At 40.4% G+C, this 19,974-nt stretch overlaps 1 protein-coding gene and 1 long non-coding RNA gene across 4 annotated transcripts; one reads left to right on the forward strand and one right to left on the reverse strand.

Moving 5' to 3' along the window:
• Window positions 1-1,417: 1,417 nt before the first annotated feature.
• LOC138412040 (uncharacterized) lies at window positions 1,418-8,464 on the forward strand. 2 transcript variants are annotated; one of them, XR_011244563.1, is made up of 3 exons: window positions 1,418-2,931; window positions 4,632-4,721; window positions 5,615-8,464. It is a non-coding gene; the product is annotated as an uncharacterized lncRNA (long non-coding RNA). The 2 variants fall into 2 exon arrangements; XR_011244562.1 differs by having other exon boundaries at window positions 1,418-2,823.
• Window positions 7,820-19,724, reverse strand: LOC109634487 (POU class 2 homeobox associating factor 1). Of its 2 annotated transcripts, XM_020094979.2 has the most exons (5): window positions 19,455-19,724; window positions 14,778-14,905; window positions 9,960-9,999; window positions 9,596-9,864; window positions 7,820-8,823 (listed from the first exon to the last, which is right to left on the reverse strand). In XM_020094979.2, the coding sequence occupies exons 1-5, from the start codon at window positions 19,468-19,470 to the stop codon at window positions 8,395-8,397; spliced, it is 882 nt and encodes a 293-aa protein (XP_019950538.1). In that variant the 5' UTR covers window positions 19,471-19,724; the 3' UTR covers window positions 7,820-8,394. The 2 variants fall into 2 exon arrangements, with proteins under 2 accessions (XP_019950538.1, XP_069390651.1); XM_069534550.1 differs by lacking the exons at window positions 14,778-14,905; window positions 19,455-19,724 and adding an exon at window positions 11,008-11,114.
• Window positions 19,725-19,974: the final 250 nt, after the last annotated feature.

Consider the following 19,974-nt stretch of genomic DNA (forward strand, 5'->3'; position numbering starts at 1 on the left):
TGGCAATCTAGCTGAATGGGAGAGGGTGGAGGGGTAGACACCTTTGCAAGAGCAAATGAGCACGTGTTGGTTTCTAGACCAGGAGCAAGACCCATCAGATTGGCCAACAGCTACATTGTTAGGAAGAGTCCTGGTGATTTCACACTTCATCCATTTGACAGTTATTGAGGTCACTGTGCTCGTCATAGCTTTAGAAGTGGGTTTATACACCTGCTGCACCACAACTCTATCCTGAAGGTCTACTGTGATAAGGATTTTTCCTAACATGCACCTTGTATGTGCCTACAGGTGAGCTTCAGTGAAGTTCAGCCTCCATTTGAAGTGCCGCAGCAGAGGATTTAAATGATTTTGAAAATTAGCTAATTCAGTTTTTGCAAAATTTGTGCAGTGCCATTCTAAATCTGCCTGTGTGGAATTCATTGCTCTCATGGCGTGTGGTAATGCTGGTTGCAGCTTTCTTTCTGAAACCTGTAGTCATTGAGCCGCTGCCAGACTCAGTCCACAAAACCCTGAAGCTGCACCACAGATGCACTAATGCACGAATAGCTTTTCACCTAAGGTTTAGTGACGCTGGACTCAGTACACAGATTCCTGAATTGGAAAATGAGTTCTCATTGTTGTTCTTGTTGACAATGTGACTTAAATTGATGAGTTCCAGCCACAAATACAGAGCACTGGTCACCCGTTTATTAAAAGTTTAATAATATTGAATGTACTGTGTGTCTTTGTCGCGCTAAATTCAACTCTGCACTTCCATGGGCACTTGAAAAGAGTGAAGCTGATAAGACGAAGGGTTATCGAGATACTGTATGTGTTCCACATATACCGACAGACTGACAGACTTCTGGTAATATTAGACAGACCAGTGCAAACATTAATAAGTCAACTAGAAATGAAATGCATGTCAAATACAGACAGACAGACACACAGACAGATGTTTGTGGAATAATTAGATGAGCTTTTGAGATTAGACTGTATTATAGATTTAAAATAAAATCTACAACACTGAAGACCTCCGCAAGCCCCTGTATCTGAACAAATCTCATCATCACCAAAACTCATCCTCACTTTCACCAACAGGAAGCTACCTCCTGTATGTTACCAACGCCAAACTGTGACATAAGACTCCTGATACTGTTTTGAAGATGTATATGACTTTTCTGACAGTTGAGGGTCACATGATCTGAATACAGCAGTTTTGATATGAAATAGTGAGGTAGGTAAAAAACGGGGGTCATCAATGTTTAACAGAGGTTCTGTTCTATTTTGGTACATCACGAGTGAATGTGATAAGTAACACAATACTATTTCATATCAAAGTGGATGGTATGAACATTTTCTAATGAGACCAGTCATACACAAAACCACAAAAAATCCAAATGAACTGAGAGATACCTTTCAATGTCAATGTTTTTTTTATTTCTGGGCATGTTTCACACCGAAACTTGGCACGTAAGGCTTTCGCTCAGTGTCATGACTTGTCATCAGATGATGAAGCAGCAGGAAAAGTATGTCAAATATTTTTTTTCCTGCTGGTGTCTTATGTCATTAAAATGGCAAGTTGTATCCAGTTATGAAAACTGAAGCGTGAATAGTTTCTGCAACAAGTTGTCCTTGACCTCTGGAGCCTGATGGGTCATCTGTGCCAAACAAGTTCAGTGCATTGAGAAGACTGACTGAGTGTTTGACCCTGATCACCGCCAGGTCGTCGAATTCCAAACAAAACACACAAACTGAAAACCAGAACCTCAAAGGGGGCTTTGTGTTTTCCTCCTTCCTCAGGTGTTCGTGTGTATACTAAGTGTATATCCGCAGATCCTGTTGGCTAATACAACAGCTGAACCAGCGCCTGTGGAAATCCCCCTGCACAGGCTTGCTAGTACCAGATCAGTGCGAGGAAACTCCCACATTCAGGTACCAGCAGCGCGTCTCAGACAGCTTTTATTTGATGATATCAATGTTTGAGCATGCCGACAAAGACAACAATCTTTTTCATTATGGCAATTTTTCATCTCCATAACAACAGTGTTCTTTCATTTATAGGCAACAGAGCACTGTTCACTTAGTTATTGATCTGCAGGAAGTGTCTGTGTGAGTGTATAGTGTTTCTATTGTGTAACATCGGGCCAATAACGACGGAGTGACTTGTCAAAATATTATAGAAATACAATTGAATTCAACAGCATTAAATATGTCACGGAGGAAATCATAAGAAAAGCTTTCAGTCTATGTGTTTCAGCCTCTTTTCACAACATTAGATTGTGATTAAAACCAAATTTACTGGAAAAATACACTTCAACACACATCAGTGTTATAACACAACGAACAAATTCAAGTCCACGTTCAGTAAATCATTTATCAAAGGAGATTCTGTCATTTCAGGGCGTTCTACACTGACGTGTTTAGTATCTTTGATGGTGAAATATCGTGACTGACGGCTGATGGTGTGTATCAGCTGGACCTTGGTACTGCAGCTCCACACCTCCATCACTTCTGCACACACTCTGGTTCCAAATGATGCCGAAATATTTGGAAGGCAGTGCAACCTGTACATTCAGCCTGTTTGTTTCCTACAAAATACATTTAATGTTGCATTTCATTTGGACAGAAACATAATTGCAGGAAGCTAAACAAAGGCTCCAAATCAACACGTTGTTGTTCACTGTACGGCGATGCTGCTGTTTACCTTCTTTTGACTCCTTTGAAGTTCTGTGATCAGATTTATTGCATCGTGTCCTTTGTGTCTAGACACAGTGCGTCTTTCAAACCTTGTTAATATTTAAGCAACAGCATCAGAACCTTCCCACTGAATCTCAACAATGGGTATGTATGTAACAACAGAAGATAAGAAAACACTTCCAGTCATTAGACTTTGGCAGCGTTTCAAATGGAGCCTCATCACAGTTGAAGAAAAAGTGGATGGTGTACAGTGTAAATAACATCACAATGTATTTCGCAACATCTGATTGAGCCTTTCATTTGTGTGTATTCATATCAGAAGGTTTTTCTTTATTGAGTAAGTCAAGGGCTGTTTGGAGAGATAAGAGAGAATGTGTGTCGACAGGTAACACACTGTACAGCTGCACTGAGGAGGTGACGAGAAAGTCTATTTACACATCAAACAGGCGGGAAATGGAGGGTGAACACACCTGAGATAGTGTTTTCTGTTTGGGAAGTAGGATAGTCATCTTAATCAAATACTTTATTCCTGATACTAAAGAGCTTGAATCAACCTGTGTTCAGTTAATCAAAACTCCTTTGTGTCTTCTGTTTGGTGTCTGGTAGCACTTTCTAAAGTACGTGGTGATTAGTAATGCTTTATTAAATTAAATGATGGCTGCTTGAACAGACACTAGTGAAATTCTCGGGGCAGAGTTTTACCTGCCAGGTGTTTTCAAATGAACATTTAATTTAAAAACACCAGAGGCAGATAATTGTTAACCCTTTCTTTATTTAACCACTACATTCCTGGCATTGAGGCGCTGCCGGCATTACCCTTCCCATTAGATAACTGTAAAGATATCCATACACAAGAACAGGTGAGAAAACGACATAACATGCAGGCTTATTTGTAATTCACCATCTTGATCATGTGCTGCTGAAGAAGTGTGGCTGAAAGCTGAGCAAGAAGAACGGGCCTTGGCATGACTGTGCTGGTTCCAGTACCACTCCTGTTGTTGATGTTGTGCCTCCCCCTAAGAGCTGCATTTCTTCACGGATCAAAAACCGAGATAATTCTGTTGTTCGGGCAGCGAGAGCCACGATAGTCGCAGATGTTGGAGATTTCATAGATAGAATCCCTTTGAGCTTTTATTTCCCAAAAGGTCAAACTACTGTTAATTTCCTGGAGACTTACGGTACATTAACCATAATCCTCCTTAACGTGAAAACAACTTTATATCCCTGACCTGCCCTGACCTGACACACACACACACACACACACACACAAAGGGACAAAGAAAGTGGAGGTAATATGAATTAGTGTGTATCCAGTTTAAAGTCAGCAGGATATAAAAAAGACTACTAACACACATCTCTCTGGGCAAATGCCTCCAAACAGGAGTCAAACTCTGATGAGTTTAACTCTCTGTTGTTCTAAGGGTCATATACTCCTTGTTAATCAAGTGCACAACGGGGTTTGACGTGGTCTGATGGCACAGAAGTTAAAATATTAACAAACCACTTGAGCCACTTAAGAGGCAAAATCAACTTGGCTCTTTACCACTGAGGTATTGACAAAGTGAGTCACTTGTATTCTGACTCACTCACATTTCATCTTCATTGCAACCGGACACAGTTCTCTGCTCTGACTGTGTCTTCAGATTTTGTTTAAACAAGATGTAACAGTGGGAAGATTTCCAGTTACCCCAGTTAGTTGACTTTGTGGCCACTATCATAATTTCAATAACTGTAACTTTGTTTGGCACAGGGATTTGTACTTAAACAAACATTAAGATGGCAAACTAGTTATTTTATCAGCAAAATGTGCATGTGTGAATTAACTTTACTCAAATCATTGATTAAATTATTACAGCAAACCTGATGATAGCAACATTAGGAATACAAGAGGAGAGGAGGTCTGTATGTGTTTCCTGAGCTGTGTCTCTGATTTTCTCTTGTCTCTCCTCTAGCTCCAGCCTGATTAAACCAATCGGTCCTCAATGAGGTGCACCTGACGAGTGGACTGAGGTTCTTTAAAAACTTCTGTGTCAGGATCAGAAGTGAGTCTTCCAGTGTAAAGACTGCTGGGCCTCAGCGTGGGATTTTAACATTGTGTGTATTGTGTTTGATAATAAATCCCATGGTTCTGCAGTTTTAATTCGTGTAGTAATTCTACCTCAGTGCTCCTGCTGGCTGATGTATATTTAATTGTGGCATTTTAAATAACCTTGGAGAAAATAGCAAACTGAACAGTCTCACCACGCGACCGACTGAGGTGCTATTCTGGAGCTGTCGCTCACACAATCGTCCTCAGGAGGAGGAGGAGGAGGAGGAGCAGGTTGTGTCTGTGATTGTTTCGACAGCTCCAGAACGGCAGCTGCTCCATTTTTAAAGGCAATTTGTTTCGTTTTGTTCAATTTATATTGGTGGTTTAAAATTTATGGTAAGCAAAAGATGTCAAAACAAATGGTTTGTATCTGGCTGTTTATGGGAGACCCAAGTGGCAAAGTCTCCTTCCAGAGTGCATTTTTAACCTCCTTGGGTGCAAGATTTGTGGCATCCTGGGGCAAAGGCTCCAAGTGTCCTGTCCCTGCATGTTATCTAAGGTGCTGCACAGGCATGTTTCCACAGTGCCTCCTGGCCAAGATGGAGAGTTTTAAATGGACTCTGTTGTTCAGGACACGTGGCTTTGTCAGACATCTTCCAGTTCCTGTTCACTTTTCACACACTTTCTGTTTTGTCGTTCTGTCCATGAATTCAGGAGGTTGCAGTCCTAGAATTGATGCAGTCCGTCGCAGATTATCTTAGAATACAGCTACTCAGAGCATTTGTTTAGTTGTTTTCGTAATTTGTAGCTCTGCATGAAAAACTGAACCAAACCCAACTTCTTCTTCATATATCCCCATCACGTGTGTGGTATGAGAATACTTTCTCTCCTGTGATACATTCTCAGGTCGTTCCAGGAGTGGGATTTGACAGATGAGTACTTGAAGATGTCAGTTTCCCACCTGGGGGGAAGAAATCTCCAGAGACCTTCACTGGCATGAGCAAGCAGGAGCACCTGAGTGAAGATCCTCAGCTAAGATCCACTGCTCTCTTCTCTGTTAAAATGGAGATAATGAGGTTTGCTTTAAACAACAAGGTTCATTTAAGCAGAAGCATCTCCCAGAGTTTAAAGTCGCACCAAGCAGGTACATACAGCAGAGAGATGTTGCTGCAGTTGAACAATATGATGTTCAGTGCCATGAAAAACATGCAGCACAATGTTTTACACAACAACTTGAAGAATATGAGGTATTTCATTTTAAATAAAGATCAATCCTGGTGCAGTTTTAAGTTTATTCCCATGTCTCCACCTGGTTTGACACCCTTGTGATGTCCCAGTGTGAATGGAATTTTCTGAATATAGGACTTAATTATTTTTATTTTTGTCCTTCTGTTTGTCCTAAAGGTTCAGTGTGTAAGATTTAGTGGCATCTAGTGGTGAAGTTGCAAGATTTAGGTGAAAGGGATTTATTGGCAGAAATTACCAATAAAATAATCCTAGTGATGTTTTCACCAGTGTGTTTCATCTTAATTGTACAAATTGTTGTTTTCTTTACCCTAAAATGGGCCCTTGTTCATTTATATACTTTAAATTTACATCACCCTCTCCTTCCAAAAGTGAAAAAGAACCTGTGGTAGCCTTAAGTTGTCATAAAAACTGAAAAGGTGTTTAGTTTGTCCAGTCTGGACTAATGTAAAGAAAACTACAATTCATATAATTTAGATGAAATGAACTAGTGAAAACATCATGAGGATTATTCTACATTAAATTTCTGCCAATAGATCCCTGTCACCTAAATCTGACACACTGGAGCTTTAAACTCTTTTGATTCAATGCAAATCATCAGCTCAGTCTTGTTAACTGACATTAATGATGACAGATTTATTGACCAAAGCAAACACCTCAAGGCTCTGAAGGCAGCACTTATATTAACTGGTCCCCAGAAAATGTGAGTCTTTGACATAATTTCAACTTCTTCTTCTTCTTCTTCTTTAAGTTAATAAATCAAATTAAGTTTAAGAAAAGCAAAAACAAAGAATAAACTCAGAGCCCTGTGGTTGTAAGACTCTACCACCTGTTCAGTTTCAGTCTACGTGTTTGTTTTCCAGCTTCAAAAGGTCACTGTGACCTTTGACCTTGTCGCTGTAATCTAATCTGTTCATCTTTTAATTCTAACTGACAATTTTGAAGGCAAATGTTCGAGACTTCAAAAATGTGTTTTGTGATGGCACAGATAACTTCACCTTTGACCTTACAATACCCAAATCTAATCAGTCAATCCGTAAGTCTAAGTGAACACTAAACTGTAAAAACATCCTATCAAGGCGTTCTTGAGATATCTTGTGAGATAACAATGGGACAGATGGATGGTAAAGGCGAAAAGTTAAAATAGAAACCCATCAATATGATGGATTTTGGCTGTAATTGTAAATAAATGGAAGAGGTGCAACTATGAACATGGTTTAATAAATGTTGTTTTTGGTCGTCGGGTCTATTGGTTCTGGAAAAGAAAGATAAAAATGAACTGATCTTACAACGTGTTTAATCACTAAATTAGATCATGAGAAGTGTTTTGGAAACGGATGACTGCTGATAAATGCTGATATTTAGTGTAACTAGGGTTTAACCAGAAAATAAGGTTATTCTATGAATCATTACCCAAACTGCCGCTCATAAACTGCCAACATACTTGATAGAGCGACTATTAGGTTTAACTTTGACCTACCTCTTGGCATTGTTAGCACAGTTTCCCTGTGAAATGCAAATTACCCACTTCTTGGCACTGTCCACTGAGGATCACAGCGACATATATTCCAGTTTGCATTGACACGGCCAATAGTTAAGCTTAAGAGAAATGAACTGACCGACAGTTGGAATTCTATAGTTTGATTTCTGTTGTTTGAAGACCTGCCCCTTAGGGAAGGGTAATGATAAAAATATCAGAGTAAGTCAATCAGAGACAGCGTAGGGATGGGTCTTCACACACCTTGGGCGGGAAATAAATGTATAAGTATGTCCGGGGTTTCCTGATAATAAATGAGATGGAAAGGACGTGAACCTATCCCAGGTCAATTAAGCCCCTTTTCCACTGGTCAAAAAACCCACAAACACTCATGAACATCTGGCTTTTATCTGTTCACCTGGGTGAACGCATTAATTCAGCAAAACAGAGCTTTGGTGACATCAAACATGACGCACCAGAGGAAAAAAAAACATAATTTCAATATAAATCAATAGATATTAAGACTAGATTGTAAGATAGTTTTTTTTTTTTACAAGACAGGACCTCAATGTTCTTTTTATTGTACTGTGGTGGCATCTATAATCAAATGAATCTATAATGAACCAAAGTACCAGAAATGAAGTTTCACACACAGCTGAGGCGTTTGGGGCCTGAGGCTCTGGGAGCTTTGCCCAGTTTGTCCATTTGGTATTTCAGCAATGACTTTTTAAAATTACTTTGGCCACAGCTACAACAACAAGACCAATGTTGAAATAAACTGAAATGAGAATGACACTAGCGGTGCAATGCTGAAACAAATTGCATCCATCATTAAGATCAGAAATCACACCTGTGAATAAAAATGTATGTAAGATATTTCTAAAAGAACACGGAAAAGAACCCTGGGAAAAACACAAAGAGCACAAATACAGCTCTTCACACACAAAAATGAACACTCATAGTTTTAGACATTGGGTATGAAGAGTGAATTGCTGTATGAGTCTTTTTCTTCCACTTCACCATCCTCCTTGGGATCCTCTAGAAGTTTATCCAGTAGGTTTGGTGATCCCGGCTCAATCCCCAGATCTTCATCCAGAGACTGGTCTTGTGGTTCAGGGTTCAGATCTGAACGCTGAGCGAGGTCAAGGATCTGGAGCTGAGGATCTGCACCCTGGGCCTCCAGCTGAGGGATCATGGTGGTCACAGACATGGACAAGGGCATGTGCACCAGAGGTGGGCCGGACAGGGCTGCTGAGACTGGGGCGAACTGGACCCCCGGGTTGGGCATAGTAGATATGGTGGTGAGGGGCTGGGTCCAGGGGAGGTAGGTCAACCCTGAGTCTGGGAGCTCCATCTGAGGGAAGGAGGCCGGTGCTGGGGCCACTGGTATGGTCTACAGACAGATCAGCAAATGAGAATAAAAATGTTGCTGTTGATCACCAAGGAAATAAAACTTGCAAAGATGCAAACACACTTAAAACTTTATATATATACACATTGTTATGAGTGACTCTACTGAGCATGAGACAAGACAACCATAGGCTTTACATAAACAAGCACGACGTGTCTCCACTTCCTCCCACTTTCCAGAAATGAAGCCAGATCCAAACACTGCATCCTGCACATGTGGATCTAGAGTCTGCGCTGTAACGATTGGAGGATGAAGCTGTGGTCCCACCCTTTAAAAAAGCACTTGACCAATCGTGAGTTAGTCTCAGCTGTCAATCATGATGTTTCACTCTGTTTTTACAGCATCATTTACATCATTGCTGTTGAAAAACGTGGTCATTCATTTATTTAAAAATCCAGGGGCCTCTGAGCTCTTTTTCTCAGCCAACGAGCTCCTGCAAGACAGAAAATATTTGTCTTGTCCTGTCTGTCGCTTGGAACTTTTTGATGTAGTGTATTTTTTGTACGTTTACTCATGTGAGGGAACAATCAAGAGAAAAATTCATAGATTTATATTAAATGGTAAATGCTCTTTATGTATATATCTCTTGTCTCGATAACTACTACTTGATAAGTTTTTGCCATTCACATACACACTCATATCTGCAGCCCCGTCTCTGTGCAGTAGATCATCAGAGATGCAGACCCTCACTTAAAAACAAACACTATTGTAGGAGACGGGGCTGTTCCTCACTTTCAAAATTGAATTTACTCACCCCAAAGTTAGTGAGCAGCGGTGTGTGTGTGTAGGTCAGCATGGTGTAGCTGGGGCACAGAGTCTGCATGTACAAGTCTGCGGTCAGTGTGGTGGCTGGGTAGGCCAGAGTCTGAGCTGAGGGTTCCTGCTGGTTGTATTCAGGTGAGGACCAGGGTGTTATGGCAGGCTGCAGGCCAGCGCAACTGGCCAGGAATGAAGGTTTCCCTCCCGTGCACTGCTGCCCTCCATCTGCTGTGCTGCCACTGCTGCTGTCAGAGCCAAAGGCGACTGGATTACAAACAGAGGCTGAGTGTCAGTCTTTGAAAAAACATGCACATGCTTCACTTGCAGGAATCAGTTCAGATAAATATGTTGTCAAATACCTTGTGTGTATGATGTCAGGTTGTTGCGTGCGACCTCATCCTAAAAAGAAAATATGACATAAATTCTAAAAAAGTGTGTCGAGCATTTCAATAATGGCAGTAGAACAATTAGCACATGTTGCTGCTGCAGAGTGGGACCATGTTGATGTATAAATATCTGCTATTTACACTTGTACCGATCACGTCCAGGTGTGAGCAGCAGAAGAGATTACAACTGTTGTGTCTGTGTGTGCGTGTGTGCGTGTGTGTGTGTGTGTGTGTGTGTGTGTGTGTGTGTGTGTGTGTGTGTGTGTGTGTGTGTGTGTGTGTGCGTGTTTGGGCTGATTCGGGGAACTGTATATAGCTCAGGGCTGGGTGTATTATTTGGGGTGTGATTATGGGATTCACTGTACGTTGCTGCAGTTTGTATTTATTGCATTTTGAACATGATTTAGGTTTTAAGTTTCTGTGTCGACCTGCTGGAGGGAACCAAAGCTAATAATCTAAAATGCATGTTGACTGTGCATCAACCCTGACAGATATAATCTTGCAGTCTTACTTACTTGTGCTCATGGAGAACACATGGCGTAGTTAAAAGCTCAGGAAAAAAGTAGCAAGAGGAACTTCAGTTGAGTTGAGTTTTTTTGCCATAAAAAATAATTTTTGATGAGTTGCATTATGGTCTGTTGAGAAGAAGGTCAGACAGAGGTCTGTATCTCTTCTAAAGCTTTTGAAATATCACTGCAAAATGGTTTAATAGTAACTGTTCTTGAGTATAAAATCATATCCCATATTGAAATGATGAATGAAATATAGTTGATTGGTTTGTTTGTTTGTTGGTTGGTCGGTCGGTCCACCATTGTTTTTAATCATTTATCTTGACTGAATGCACCAGCTTGTTTAATTCAGTAAGAACACAATTCACCTATTTAATTGCATAATAACTGTGTTCCCATCTACATGTCATTCACTGGGCGGAGCAAGAATTATTTTTTTCTACATGCTTGTTTGACCATGTCTGACATTTTGGCAGCTTTTACACGTTGATCCCGAAGAAGACACAATTTACCCTCAAGCTCAATGACTCTGTGCTGCACTCCCTCTCTTTCTTCTGTTTCCTCGCTGTGCTGAATGTGCCCCCCAGGAAGTTCATCATGCAGAACCACCACATCTATTTCTGAAAGATACGCGTATGCATGGTTGAAAAAAATGTAGGTTCACTGTAAGAGTGTGAAAAACAGGTGGCAGTTAAGTGCAATATAGAGAAACTGCAACTGAGAAAACTGTCAGAGGTAATGAGGGAGGCAGGGGCAGCAGTGACAGTACTGACAGCTTGTAACAGTGTTTGGGCGGTGCTTGGCTCGAGGAGCAGTGAAAGATCGCATCATGCCGCCTGCAGGCAGTCAAGGGGCATGTGCTGTAAGGTGCCTGCAGGGCTGCAGAGGTACAGGGGAGCTGGTTAGTGTTACAGCTTTGACAGCAGGCTCAGACTCAGTCATTACACCACAGGCAGATTTTTTGGCATCCACGAAAAGTTAAAGCTCTTTTCGACAGATTTGGTCCTGGTAAATAAAATCAATAAATCTGGAGATCATTAATGTGAAACCTGACACCCACTGTGATAAGTTATGTGCTGACTGGGTGTGTTGGCATTTCAACAATGCAGATTTGCAAAGAGCAGGATTTCAAACCAAAGTCTTGTGGCTGCACAGTGGTCTTCTTTACATTAAGTCAGCCCCCTGCCCTTCACATCAGGTTCAGCTATTTGAAAAAACGAGACCCACCCTCTGATTTAAAGGGGGAAGCTTTTTCACATTAATTGACACTAGTTATCTCTGCAAGGGCAGTTATGTTTTCATGGCCATTAGAATTCTGTTATTTAGCAGGATTACGCAAAACTAATTAATGGATTTCCACAAAATTTGGTTGGAGGGGAGGGCAACGGAACAATATCTTCGGAGAAGGTTTGGATAAAGGAGTTCCAGGAAATTCTGTATTTTACATGGAAAGATAAGATCTTAGTCTTGGCAGAGGTATGCACTCCCTGAGCATGCTCATAGTTCTGCTTGTATTCTTCACGGCATTAAGAAAAAAAACAAAAAAAGAAAGAATCAGCCATCTTTATTTAAAAAATGAGTGTCCTCATTACTGTGTGTATTCTGCAGACTGTTGATATATTTCTTTGGGAGAAGAGTTGTTGACAGGTTTGTGAATTATCCAGAGCAATGGGGTCACATGTCAAACCTGGACAGATGAAACCACAAGAGGTATTTTTATAGCCTCCCTTTAATAACTTAAGCTAACAGTGCTGGGTTGATTTGTGTATGCCAGTTTTTTTTACCTCCCCAAGAGGGTTTTGTTTTCATTGGCTATTATCTATCTGTCTGTCTGTGGGATTATAACTAACTAAAGCAACGATTTTCATAACATTTTGTGGCAGGGTGGAGCACGAGCCAAGGAAGAAGCAATTACATTTTGGTGCAGATCCGGGTAAAAGGCCGGATCCAGGATCACCCAGGATCACCCAGTGTCACCTGGGATTGGACCCCGTCCCTTGCAGCCCTGAGCAGTATATGATGGATGGGTTTGGCTTTTTTCTGACGATTTTACAAATTTCTCAAGAAATGAAGTGGCCAACCAGCCCCGGCAGACATAGGCACTAGCAACAAAGTTCCTCTGCTCTGCTGAAACACATAGGGGTGTCTGCTGAAATCCTAGCACAGAGGGCCCATGCCATAGAACTGTTAAACACCAGAGATGAAAAGTGACAATCCTATGATGAATGATTCAGCACAAAAAAAACATGTTCAGGCTCAGGAAATGAAAATGTCTGCAGGCACCTCTAAAGCTCAACTTCAATTAAGTTGTTATATTTTATCAATTATTTGTTTAAGTGAAATAACAAATTGCAGTTCGACAGAGGGTTATGTGCTGCAGCTATAGTTTTTTCTTGGCTGAGCACAGTTAATTCCTGGAGTTTCTGCCACTCACAGTGACATGTAATCAGATATAAAACCGTAGCCTTTTTTTCTGTAGGGTGGTGTTCATTTGATCCTCTACCTCGTCACAAGATGGCAATAATAATCCTACAGATAATAAAGATTTCAACCACTGGAATCATTTGAAAATCTGGGCATTTAAAGACAGACAGACTCACAGGTCAGGAGAATGGATTCTGCTCATATATGGAAGTTAAGGATCCTTTTGGCTGATGTCCATGTATAAAAGATATCTTCATGCTCCACAGAAATGTTCCCACAGTGAAATGTGAGTGTTATTGATTACACTTTGGATTCTATTGGAACATAACATATTTCATGCGTAGCATCAAGTCAGGTTTCATGTTTTTCTTCCTCCCCCTCTCTCATTGCAGGGTGTGTATGTGGACAGTTTGTGCGAACGTGTCGAGTCATTCCTCTGCTGGTGTGGAGGAGTAATACATAGCATGTGGGAGGGCTCTCTGGCAAGGCTGCAAGTTATTTTGCATAGGGCTGTGTGCCCAGCCCTGGAGCCATACAGGTAATGGTTGTAACTGTCATGGAAAAACACCTGGATTATATAAGGTTAGAATCCCCCCTCCTCGCTCAGGGACAATCATGGGGTCCTGACTGCTCCTCTCCCCACGCAGACCCTTTTCTCCCCCCCCCCAGTTTTTCACAATGCCATGTTGTTCCATTTGGTTAAAATAATTCCCCACACAACAAATCTGCAACAGCAACTCAACAGAATTCACCTCTGCAACCAACGACCTGCATCTGGTGCAGATCATTTGATGTCTGTGAGACAGACAGAGACAGAAAGAGAGAGAGAGAGAGAGAGAGAGAGCGTAAGGATTATCGGGGGAATTTGTCGTCATGATGGTTCAGATGAGTGAAGAATGAGACTGAGGTTGATAAATCATCACAATCAAGGAAACGTTATTAGAAGTGAAGCTTTTTCAGACAATATCCACACGTCAAATAGAAAATGCCAAAACTGTTGATTGCCATGGAGACTGTTTTACCCCAGAAAGAAATCAAGACCAAGCTTTCACAGACAGAATCCTGACAAAGTAAATCCTGCACTTTTCCTTTACTTAGTACAAACGCTCATTCGTAGTGTATTTTCTGGATCCTCTGCTCTTTCCAAACACAGCATTGATTTGCGGTGTCAGATTAGTCCGTCTGTACATGACCCTGAGGAAGCATTGCTCTGTTTTCAAATAGTAACAATAAATTGCCCACTGCAAATTTGTTTAATGGCTCATCAAGGTACAAGGGAGAATGTGGTTTAACAGTTCAGGTTCTTTGGAAAAGGTGGAGGTGGTGTTGTGTAAATATATGAGGAACGATGCAGACATCATTCATTGTCACTTGAATCTACAAGACTTCTTATGAATCAAATACAGATCTATTACAAGTCCATACAGGCCAGAGAAATGTATCATTTAAATACTGAAAGTTGGTAAAAAAAAAAGAAAAAAAAGATATGAAGGAAATAAAAAGTCACAGAATTCCCTCCAAAGTATATCAATTTAAGTACAGTTAAAAATGAACTTGTTGAACTTTAGCTAATTTAGAAAAGATGAAAGTTATGCTAACAGAAATAATGAATTCACTCCTAAATGCGAAACACTTCCTGAGTTTGATTTCAGACTGGGTTTCAAAGTCTACATCAGTGTTTCCTGTTTTGTTACTGTGTGATCAGCACAGTACTTCTGATCTAAAAGTGAGGCTGAGGCAAATAGCACTTAATAAAAGCAACATAACATGTCAAAATCGAGTTGAGGCTTAAAATGTGGATGACTGTATAGACTTTTTAATGAACTCTGTATTATGTCATGTGTCACAGTGCCCTCACCGCAGCAGGGGGAGCTGTCTTGGTGCTGTGCGACTCCAGACTCCTCTTCCTCCTCAGCAGCTCTTTGACCGGGTCCCTTACTCTTACACCTTGGTATGGTCTGGACCTGGTCAGTGCTGGTGTTGGTGCTGGAGAAGGAACAAAAACAAAATGTGAAACTACATGGAGGATCAATCTTCTGCTGTTGTGAGCCAATCTGTGTTCTGGGTTCATAGAGTTCATGAGCATGAACCACAACATCACCCACCTTGAACTTCTTTATCCAAAAACAGAATATTTGACAATAAGTCACTTTTAGGTGCTGCTATGCCCAAAAAATTGGAAAAGGTTTTCATTTTGTTGCCACAGCAGCTAAATATTATACAGTCAAAAGCTCCAGAACAGCTTTTAATAGACTTTATTGTTGGGTTATGTCAAAATGTATGTATATATATGTATTGCAAAAGTATTCTAAGTACTTATTTGTGTATGTTTAAGAAAAATGCAGATGACAGAAAAAATGTATAAACATACAAACGCAAAAAAGAAATGAATCAAAGAAAAATGTATATGAAATAAACATTTATATATATAGCATCTTCATTTAATATATATATATATATAATTATTTTATTTTGTTTTCTAATATTTTTGAGAAGTAAAATCAAAGAAACCTCCCAAGTTAGAATTACATTTATTCAGTAAATCTCGTGCAATAACTCAGCCACAGCGTTCCTCTCTGTCCACCAGAGCAGGGCAGTCATTACTTCACAAGGCACTTGAAATAGTAAGGTTCTTACAATAGGTGCTTTAAATAATATAGAGAGAACCCCTTCAGTTCCCACAATGAGCAAACACTCGGTGAAAGTCACTTTCATCTAACTCAACAACATATTTCGATAATATTTGATTAGTTGCATTCTAATGTCTTTGGAGGAATCGGCTGTGTTTGTTGTTTCTTTGTGAACACTGCTGTCTCTAGCGCTGACAGTTTTTCTTCCAGGAAATAACACCGCCAGTTGCCGGTGGAGCCACACTGACGGAGACTTGAGGCTATATGGTCTCCCTGTACCAGAGCGGCCCGGGGCCACAAAATAAATGAGAGTAATGGCGACACTTATGGAAATATATGATCAGCTATCAAACCATCTACAGGTCAACTATGAGCCCTGTGGCTCAGTTTGTCTTATGCTGGGCTGCAAAAACATTTTGGAGAAAAAAAGACTTTCCATAAAACAGCCTACTGCCTCATTTAAATGTACCATTTTCTTTGATCGCTGATGTGAAATCACTCCCAGCAGAAAATTTTAGATAGACAGAAGATCCTGTGGAATTTACGTCAAACTGTGATTAAATTCTGAATTTGTAAATATGTGCACTTAGGCCATCAGAAATGTTGTGGCGTGTACTCAGGAATATGGTTGTTGTCATGATAGGAAAAAAAAGGTGTGTGGTCATATTTTTATGGTCACCCCCCCCCCCCCCCCCCCGCGAGTTTTTAGTTGTGATTATAGAATATATTATAGGGACGCCAAGGTTTGTGTGTGTGTGTGTCTTGTGGGCGTGGCCTTCCACTCCTGGCACCTGGTCATTCTGCACACCTTCCATCTGCTCGTCAACCCTGCAATGCAAATACCCTGTACTCCTGCCATTCCTCGCCAGACAGTTCCACCAGCTCAGTCGGTATAAGCTGCTTTGAACAAACCGCTAGTTACTCTAGTTACTCTAGTTACTCTAGTTACTCTTGCAAACTACTAGTGTTCATAATACTCCTTCATGTGGCCAGGACTTCGTTGCCAGTGTCGCCTACCACCGCCTGCTGTGCCTGCCTCCCCCCTCCAATTAAACAAACACCCTGACAGAAGTCAAATCTGATCTGCCCATGTGACTGTTCCTATTGTACAACTCAAGTCCCATTCAAACAATGACTGGGATTACTGGCATGAGATCACTCAGGAGGGTGTTGCTGTTGCTTTGGTAACTGACGAGTGGGCTATTTTTCAATTGGACCCATGTTGAAAGTATCATGTGTCCAAATCGCACAAAACTTGGCACTGCACTTTCCTGGGCAATGAACAATAGACATGCAAATATGAAGCTGATAAAAATGCGTTCCATATGCAGCCAGACAAACAGAAAGTCTAACTGTGAGACAGACAGACGTTTGTGGAATTAGAAGGTACTCGGTTTGACTGATTGCACACATCTGGGCGACAATCATCAGCTCAGACAGAATGAGTTTTTGTTCACCACCATGACAGTTCCCTGCCTTCTCCTCTGACCTTTATCCTGTTACTGTTGTTTCCGTCTCTCCCAGTGAGAGAGGGGGAGACCTGTGGTCCAGACTGCTGCTGTGTCTGTCCTCTATAACCCTGGCTTTAGAACAACTTGACCTGATCTTGTCCAGACTCCTACACTGAAAAAACAAAACATATACATTCACAAAAACAGATTCCAGACAATGTTATTAAGGTAAATACGATATGAACTGAATGACCCGCTTTATATTTATTCATTTTAAAAAATCTGTTCATATCTAAAGAAAAATGTTGAGATGTTATGAAAAACTTAATGTTTATTATGTAAATAGAACTTTGAAAAATCTGTTTAATTCTACCCATTCTGTACAGCTGAGTACTGATTTAGTGATGAAATGAATCATGCATAAGTTGTCTTAAGAAAGTGCTTTTCATTTGAAAACTACATGGTTATTATGTCTGGTTTACTAGTGTTGTCTCCTTTTGGAATTACTTTAACAGAATGTTTCCTTAATGAGAAGAGGCAGAGAAGAGCAGCAGTCTGGTCAGGTTTGCTGATTGAATCATCTTTATCAAGCTAGCTTACAGTGGTGGGATGTAACCAAGTACATTTTACACATATCTTTACTTTACTTCAGTAGATTAAGTGTACTTTTCAATTTTACTCCACTACATATGTCAGCAAATATCTGTATTTTCTACTCCGCTACACCTTTACAATGTACTGTCACACGTTCACAGATGAAGAAACACTGTAAATGGATTCAGAAGAGACTTCCATCAAAACTCAGCCATACTAATACTTAACCATCGTATTAGGGAATAGGCTGCACTTATAAAGTACTTTTACTGTTAATACTTAAAGTATATTTAAGTGGAACAATGTCTGCAATACTTTTACTTGAGTACATTTTTGTTGGTTTATGTATACTGATATGCCCACCCACTTCCAATAGAAAGGTAAAGTGCCTTCAACAAGCACTTGAATGCTTCATACTGTACATGACGTTATGTATGAGACTAAGGCCGGGGGGGAAGTCAGTCAATGATTCCTTAAAATGACCAAATATTTGTTGTCATGGTAAAAACGTTATGAAGACCTATCCATCCAAACAACCCCCTCCTACTGCAGACTTTGTCACTCTGTATACTGGGTCACCAGACCTCCTCCTTTTGCCCCTGTCAAAATTATGACCTCCAGAGGTTACATAACAATAAGATGTTCGTAATAAGGTGCTGCACAAATCCCCTGTGGCGTCTCTTTTCACAGCAGAACAGTCAGGACTGGTACAGTGTGAAGCTGGTGTGAAATTGCTCAATGTGGCGTTACAAGAGCAACTCTAGAAGGTCAGGAAATAAGGCTGTCACACAGCCAATGGTAACAACAGATTTGTAAAGATTCCTGGCACAGGACTGAAGGAGTGTGCTGCAAACAGGGGAGTGGTTCTTATCATGACAAGTGATTTTTCAACAGTGCAAACGAAAAACCCCACAAAGACAAATGGTGCAGAATAAAAAATAGGTTGATATATAGTAAATGATCTCTAAATTGAAAGTTATCTAAATAGAGGCTGTTGTTTTTCATACCCCTCCATTTTAAGTAAATCTCACACATGAGCACACACAGACAAATAATCACCATGGCACATGCACGGGGACGTGACGCAAAAGAGGAAGCTCCACAGCTGTGCCGTCTTTTGCTGTAGCAGAGGTCTGTCTCCATTTTGCATATCAAGATTACAAGCCAATAGAATTATAGAGCCAACTTCCAAAATACCATCTTCCTCTTTCCAAAAGAGTCACTAGCTACAATACTGATCCTGACATAGTTCACAACAGGAAGGATTATCGTTAGTGTTCCAAAAATCCCCCGATCATTCAGTTAGGTAGGTTATGGTGGGAGAACCACAACCTGTGTAATGGTTATGGCTTTACCACATCTGTCTGATAAGCAAAAAAATAGTGGTAAATGAAGTTTCAACTAATAAAGTTACAACTATGGAAATGAATTAAGTTCAGCAAAATCAAATGTTTTCATCCCAGCAACCACTCATCACCTTTAGTAATCAACTCGCTCATTATCCACCGAAAACTGCAGAAATTAAATTAAATTACCTTCTCAAAATGACATGACGCTTTTATCTGAAGCGACTTCCAATAAGTGCATTCAACCATGAGGGTACAAACCCAGAACAGCAAGAATCAAGTAAGTAAATGTAAACCTCAACGTGAAAAACTGAATTCAACACACTGTACATAGGTTTCGGTGAAACATCTTGCTGAAAACATTTTTAAGACTTTTTTTTACCTCCTTCACTTAAGTCAAACTAGGTTTAATCACCCAAATCATAGACTGTACATCAGTAAACGTTATATCAATGACAATCAACATTACGGTTCATGTAACTCATGTAAACAACAAATGATGTGATGTACTTACATTTCTCCCAGTGCATTCTGCTTATCTTGCTAATACGCTATAGTCAAACTGAAGAAAATCAAAGTGGCGGGTTGAGTGACGTGCTTTATAACAACTGGCTAACAGTCCCCTGGGATGTCACAGTTTCTTCAACCATAAATCTCCCTGATGTATTTAGTTTCACTGCTGGTGCTATTTAAGTTGAATCATAAGTATGAGAGATATAACCTTTTTAAAAGAGTAATGCGTCGGACCCCCGGGACGGCAAAATGAAACACTGCTGAAGATGATGGAGCATTATGGTAATGTTCTTTACAGTAGCCCAAACTGGACAAACTAAACAGCTTTTGAGTTTTCATGACAGCAGAAGTCTACCACAGGTTTTCTTACATGTTTGGAATGGGAGGGTGAGGTGAGGGGGTAATCAGCTGCAACATGCAACTTCACCACTAGATGTCACTAAATTCTACACACTGAACCTTTAAGTTAAACAGTGGTTCATGGTTGCAAACAAAATAACATTTATAAATGAATAAGAATC

Source organism: Paralichthys olivaceus, chromosome 11 (genome assembly GCF_024713975.1).
Source record: "Paralichthys olivaceus isolate ysfri-2021 chromosome 11, ASM2471397v2, whole genome shotgun sequence".
In the NCBI taxonomy this organism is placed as follows: domain Eukaryota; kingdom Metazoa; phylum Chordata; class Actinopteri; order Pleuronectiformes; family Paralichthyidae; genus Paralichthys; species Paralichthys olivaceus.